Source organism: Lactuca serriola, chromosome 4, assembly GCF_051521515.1.
Source record: "Lactuca serriola cultivar US96UC23 chromosome 4, Lser_US96UC23_V15, whole genome shotgun sequence".
NCBI lineage: Eukaryota > Viridiplantae > Streptophyta > Magnoliopsida > Asterales > Asteraceae > Lactuca > Lactuca serriola.
The window spans coordinates 203,462,709-203,469,880 of NC_136411.1; the positions used below are offsets into that span (position 1 = coordinate 203,462,709).

General features: G+C 31.6%; 2 protein-coding genes across 2 annotated transcripts; one reads left to right on the forward strand and one right to left on the reverse strand.

The window, feature by feature from the left end:
- Nucleotides 1–1,014: 1,014 nt before the first annotated feature.
- Nucleotides 1,015–3,881, forward strand: LOC145103187 (uncharacterized). Its single transcript, XM_079040747.1, has 2 exons — nucleotides 1,015–2,828; nucleotides 3,232–3,881. The coding sequence occupies exons 1-2, from the start codon at nucleotides 1,845–1,847 to the stop codon at nucleotides 3,802–3,804; spliced, it is 1,557 nt and encodes a 518-aa protein (XP_078896873.1). The 5' UTR covers nucleotides 1,015–1,844; the 3' UTR covers nucleotides 3,805–3,881.
- A 1,013-nt stretch (nucleotides 3,882–4,894) lies between these two features.
- LOC145103188 (glycine-rich RNA-binding protein 4, mitochondrial-like) lies at nucleotides 4,895–6,854 on the reverse strand. Its single transcript, XM_079040749.1, has 5 exons — nucleotides 6,699–6,854; nucleotides 6,009–6,163; nucleotides 5,846–5,914; nucleotides 5,630–5,736; nucleotides 4,895–5,526 (listed from the first exon to the last, which is right to left on the reverse strand). The coding sequence occupies exons 2-5, from the start codon at nucleotides 6,145–6,147 to the stop codon at nucleotides 5,161–5,163; spliced, it is 681 nt and encodes a 226-aa protein (XP_078896875.1). The 5' UTR covers nucleotides 6,148–6,163; nucleotides 6,699–6,854; the 3' UTR covers nucleotides 4,895–5,160.
- Between the last annotated feature and the right edge of the window lie 318 nt (nucleotides 6,855–7,172).

The window sequence follows — 7,172 nt, forward strand, 5'->3', positions numbered from 1 at the left end:
CCAAAACATCTACTTTGGAACACATGCATCTTAGTCATTTCAGATAGAGTTTGTAATTGATTATGTTTTTCATAACTATATCTTAATCATAATTTTAAATTTTGAGTTTTTAATTTTTTCTCGAGAAAAATAATATAGTGCCTAAAAATGGTTCGCATATTTGGATGTATTAATTCGTGGATAAAATTTGAGAGTTTTTGTTTTAATGTCTCTTCTTTCAGAAATAGCAATGTTGGAACTTACACTTATATTATAAAATGACGTTCATATGAATTTAATAACAAATGTATATGCTAGGTTTGGTTGGTTTGAATTTTTCCATAGATATTTTCTTGCATAATTTTCTTTTTATTTGTCTAATAATAAAAACAAAGCATTGTATCACTATTAAGTAAAAAGTTTTCCCGGCTTTAGCATGGTAAATGATCTTTTTTATATTTGCAGAAATATCGCATTTGAAAGATATATAAGTTCGAAATTTGGTGATTTTAGTAAATAATTTAATAAAAAGAATATAAATATTAATTATAAGAGGTGAAATTGTTTCCCAATTTTAGGATATATCATTTTCTTACATATTGACTATAATTTATATTCACCCTAATCAAATATCAAATTATTTCCAGATTTTAGAATACAATATTTCTTAACATGAAAAGCAAAACGACTTTAAATGAATATATTATTGTTATTATTTTTAATTAACTACAACAACTTCTTTTTAAGTAAGTTTTTAATCCGAATCTTTTCTACCATTCTTTTTAGGTAAGTTTTTAACCCATAACTTTTTACCATAGACAACCACCCCAAAATATTGATAAAAATTATTTCGTTTGATATCTTACAAATAATCTATATAGTTGATTTAGTCATATAATTATTATAAAACATTCTTCTAAAGTCTTTATAACAACAAAATGACATAAAATTAATTTAAATAATCAACATGGTTGAGACTTAAGAGATCTAAGTTGTCAAAGGATTGGTGGTTGAGGCGTCAATTTTGATGTGGTTAATTTGGAAAAACCCTAGAATAATTTTCTTTTCAATTCAATTGTTACAAGAAACCCCCAAATTACCCACTAAAATTCAACACAAAACCCCTTTTTATCTGCAATGTCGATCGTTATTCCGAAATTGGTTTAAAGCTCTTGTCATCATTCGATTCGTTATCTTCTTTTTAGCCCTTTTTCTAACAGACGTTTCTTCAACCATACATACATTCTTATTATTTTGGTGAAATCTTTTCAGAACTTTTCAAATGCCAGCATTTATGAAGTTCTTCGCACTTCTTAGGTCGCTTTCCTTCAAGTCTTCATCAACAATTTAAGGCCACCAAAGCCATCCATATTATGTTAGATGTACCTGATAAATGTATTCCTTCGTCATTGAGCAGTTCAAAGCGTCCCCATTTTTTTATATTTAATGGGGTACGATTAAGGTTGCTGTACGAACAATCCGAATACGAATTTCATTGCTTTTCTGATGAAATCTGAGTTTTACTCATATCGCTGGATTCGTCTCGTCTTCTTCTGCTTGGATTGATGATTTGTCTCCCCACCTTGCATCGGTAAGTGTTCAATATCTTTGAGAGTAATTTTGCTGCCAAAAACAGCAGTGTTAGGGATTGAGAAAGACTAATACATGGAGCTCTTTGTTTTGAATCTCTTTATCTTGTTATAATCGCCCATGGTTTTCAATCGTTTTACTGCTTCAATCCTCTTTGATTTCATGGGATTTACATTCTTTAGTTTATTGACATTAAGAATAACAATAAAAGACGAACACTGTGGTGTTTTTGTGAAGATTAGATAGATTAATTTTCTCCTGTGAAAGGGTGAAAAATGGATACATGGATAGTTGCAGTAGCCGCTGGTGCAGGCTATATAGCCCAACATTTTAGAAAATGTAAACAAACTGGTGAACAAATTACATCAGAATCACCATCTTTCAACAGTTCTTTTAACGACAAACCCAATTCCCCAAAATACCCTCCCGACAGACCCAATTCCCCAAAATGGCCCTTCCGCAGGTCAACAAAGAAACAAGATGATTCCAAAGTTAAAAGTGAAGTTTCTCAAGGTGTTTCTATTTCTACTACAGAAGTAACTTCTACTAGTGTAAATGGTGTAATTTCAAACAATTGTGAGGGTAATAGTGTCTTTTCACCATCAACCATGTTCCCTCGTTTTGTTGGCAGTGATAATAGGGTAAGTGAAGAAACCATGGGTACTCCTAGAAGTAGAATGCTATTAAGAAATCGAAGAGCCATTAAACCTTTAACCTCATTGGAAAGCTGTGTCATGGCTCAGTTACACACTCCATTTGCTTCACCTTCTTCAAAGACCACAAGACAATTTCTAGTGACTGATGGCAATAAGGTAATTAACAGGTCAAGTGGGGTTACTTTTCTTGGGTCTTCAGGGATTAAACAAAATGATTCAGATGCAATGCTACATGTGTGTATTGGGATGTCTTTTGGCATATTATATTCTTTCATGGCAAATAGACGTGAGGTTGAGAAACTGAATCGGTTGTTGAAGCAAACTGAAAGTTTAGTTCAAGATCTTGAAGAAGAGATTGAGATGAAAGATTCGTTAGTCATGCAAGAACTTACAATTGATGATCATAAATCTCAAAGAACAGATGATGGATATAATAATTTGGAGGAATTAACAGATAGTAATAACAAAGAATCTGTTGTTATTCAGAAGGCAAAAGATGAATCTTTTAGTGAAATTGAAGCAGAGCTTGAAGCTGAACTTGAAATGCTTGAATTGAATATGACTTCTTCCACCTTAGAAAGAAGGATTAGTGATCTTTTTGAGGTAAACCATTTCACATACATAAACATATTGCATATGCACATTTTCAATTTAGCCCTTTTTTTTACATTTTAAAAGCATGATGTTTTAATGGGAAAGGACTTGATACAGAAAGTATAAAGCTATACTTTTACATTTCCTTAAAATGTCTTAATGCAGAAAGAATGATTTAATACAAAAAGAAGGATTAGTGACCTTTTTGGGTGTTTCTTTTTGACTTAGAGAAAGTTTCAACTTTTTACAACATTGTTCTTATTTAACTTTTCTTTTGATTTTTCAAATAGTTGTGAAATATCATTAATCCAGACACCACTAATCTTTGTTTGTTCTTTCATATTTTAATGTTGATGATGTTTCTTGTATATATTTTTTTTATTTGTATTAAATTTAAATAAACTTTTTGCAGGTTGATCCAGATTTTGAGCCAGATGTGGCTCAAGGTGAGTTAAGGGCTGACATGGTGATGGATAAGAGGAATGAAGATGAAAGTGGAAGCAGAAGCAGAAGCACCACTGGAAGTCCTCCATGTGCAAACTATGCAGTTTCACCTAGAGAATTAAGCTTAAGGTTACATGAACTCCTTCAATGGCAGCTTGAAGATCGAATCAGAGAATTAGAAGCAGAAATCGAAAGTAAAAACACCCAAAATCACAAATCTTGGAAAGATTTGTCAAGCAGTGATGAAAACCCTAACCCTAACATTGTTGATGTTGAGGATGAGCCTGTTGTTTTGAATTTATCGGGTGAGGCTTTAGATGCTTATAATGAAGCTTGTAATGAGTTTGCAAAGTTTGATGATGATTCAGATGAAAATGATGATGATGATGATGATGGAACACCCATTATCAATGGAGGTTCACAAGAAGATGATGATGATGAGGATGAAATGGAGAAGCTCTTAATAAAACATATTGTTGAGAAAGCAAGACAAGGGTCTCCTATGGTTTTAAATGCACAAAGGGCCTTGTTTTCTGAATAAAACTTGGAACTTATAATTTTGTTTGTATTCGAATTGTTATATATAGAGAGAGGTTAATGATAGCATTCTTTTTGACATGGACTATTTGTGAGCTTTCGAACTATGGTTTTTTGGCATTGATTAGTAGATAGATATCCGTTGTAAGACTAGTTTTTTCTTTAAAACAAAGGGTTATACGAATAGGTAACCAATTTTGCCATATGTTTAGGACTCATTGTTCTTGATGCAATTCGTTGGCACTATGTGTATATATGGTAGTTAATAGTGATGCAATTCGTTGACATCAACCTTTGTTGGCACTATATGCATGTAGAGATCATTTAATTCTAATATCTTAACACAAGAAACAATGTGTAGAAACTATGTTACTAAAACCTTAATAAGAGGTTCCTTGCGTTCTCTATTGTTACGTATAAAACATCTAACTATATTTAACATTATATTTTATAACTTTTAAATATGTTTTAATAATTTTAGAACTATCTCATTTGAAAAAAAATATATATATTATAAAAAATAATTTTTGATCAATTTTCTTTTTATTAGTTTGATATTTTGATTTAGATCTTATATTTTTAACTTTTAAATTATTTAGAAAAATAGCTTTTAAAATATATTTTCTATGTTTATTTGGAATTTTAATTTATATTTAATATTTAATCGTCATATTTAAATTAACAAACTTAATCTAATAGATTAACAATTATAATAAATTAATACTTAAATAAATTAAGTAAATTAAGTTTATATTTTGAATTTAAAATCATATCGTTGTTATTGAAAATTATATTATTATTGAAATTTAAAATTTAATATTGAAATTAATTTAGTAAAGGATTTAATCAAATCAATATGAAGATTTCTTAAAGGCTGAGGAATGATGCATGATTCATTTTTGTTCACATCTATACCTTTATCTTCATCTCAGAAGACTTTTCATTTAATCTTAATGTTTGTTAAATTAACGTTCATTTGATGATGTATTCATTTATGATTGTTTATTATATTCGTTCAACATCATGATAAACATAACAAAACATAGTGATTTATAAACCAAACAAATGACAAAATTCGTTAAATACACATATAATTAAACCTTAAACAAAATGTTATTTTCTCAAATAGAGGAATCAATCTTTATGTCCATCCTATTTAAACCAGAAGAACACTAACTGCTCTTCAAACACATAAATAAAGTTCGACCCGATTGAGACCACAAGAGTCAAAGTTTACATTGCAACTTCAATATCCATAAAAATAAACATTTGGAAAAAGAAAAGACTATCATAATAAGCTGCAAACAGCATCAGTCCACTTGAAAAAATTTAAAAACTCAGCCCACAGCAAACACATAAATTAAGCCCTTTTGGCAAAATCATCAGGCTCATCATTGTTCCCATAGCCTCCTTCTACCGGACCATCATTAGCACCACCACCATAACCACCACTTCCATAAGCATCACCACCACCAGCCGCCTGCTGGCTCTCACCACCAAATCCCCCTCCAACATTACCACCTCCATAGCCACCATCACCACCAGAACCATAACTATTACCACCATAACCACCACCACCACCACCATAACCACCACCTCCATAGCCACCACCGCCTCCACCATAACCTCCACCTCCACCACCATATCCACCACCTCCCCGGAAACCACCACCACCTTGTGGTCTATCGTTGGCATAATTCACTCTCACCATTCTACCATGCAATTCCTGCAAATTAGAAATGTTTCCTTTTCTTGTAAGTTCTCATGTCAAAATTACTGATTTCTCCATTATCATTAAAAATAAAGTAAAAGAAAAATGACAAATATACCCTTTGATCCATTGCTTGGACTGCAGCAGAAGCAGCCTCGGTGTCACCAAAAGTAACAAAGCCAAAACCTCTTGAACGACCAGTTTCTCTATCCATGATCACTCTAGCTGTTTCACATCATAAAAACTAACCAATGAGAATTTTATCACAAATATTAATACAAAATTCAAAATGCATCTTGTTATAGTTTATAACTTTATATTAACGTTTTTTAACCTTCATGGACTTCACCATATGGGCTAAAAGCTTCTTTCAAGCTCTGATCATCTGTAGCCCATGCCAATCCTGCAACAAGAATAACAAACATTACTATAAACACACAAAAGCTTTTGAATTCAGTAGAAAAATCACATTAATTTCTTGTGTGATTTGAGATTACCTCCTACAAAGACTTTGGAACTTGACATGCATCTTATCATTTGAAAGATTGATGGAGTAGCTGCTGACATTTGAGGATTAATATGTTTACTTGCAGCAGCCTGCCGTAGTATACTACTTGCTCTGTTGAAGAAAGCCATGGTTGTATCTTGTAACCTAAAATACACACATTTAGGGTTTTAGAAAGTGAAATCCATGGTTCGATCTAACAAATATATATATTTAACGCTTGTTTCAATATCGAGTAACTAGTAAACAAACACATCAGCTGAAACAAATTGCTAGAAAACAAATCCAATAATCAATTAAAAAAAAACTCCTAAAGCAAAAATCTTGTTCGTGGATGTAAAATATAGAATCCAAAGAACCGGTTTGGTTAAAAAAAATTCAGTTTTTAACCATTTTTCTTTCCGAATCCACACGTATTTTCGTTTTCGATCATATCTTATCACTGATTAAACCAGCTACTGGAAGCAAATTAGACCAAAATACCAAATAGAAAATTAAACGATCAGACCTATAGCTTCACAGAACACTTAAACTTGATCAAGAAACGCTACAATAAACTCAAAAGAGGACCTTGATCGAAAATAATGGTGAACATATAAATCAGACACAAGTATGCGATAAATTAACATTCACCAAAAGCTCGATTGATCTCAATAATGAAAAGAAACTAGAGAAGGAGTACCTCGGGAACGCTGATCTTTCAGAGAGGGCGTTGATGAATAAAACCCTAGACGAGGGCTTTTTGGCTTATGCAGCTGATAACGAGGGTTTATGAGATTTTTTCGGTGGTATTCCTATTTATCGAGGGTTGAATCGGTATAAACCGTTGGATCGTATTCGGGGAAGCTTACGCCGTCGATTGACGTAGAAATTGTTTGCACCATAAATTTTGTACAACACCGCTTCTAAACTTGATATTTTTGTAGATATTAGGATTTAGGAGTATTATTTTCAGATTATAGATTTATTTTATTGAGTTGATGTTGATTTTCCCTATATATTAAACATATTAAGCATAAAAAATATTTTAATCTTTTGAAAATAGTAGCGATTATTAGGTTTTTAGGTTGTATTTTGATATATATTAAGATTGGAAGACTTTAGATGGTGTTTGTTTTTTAAAAGGTAAAATGTATGTATAAACCAAATGAGAAGT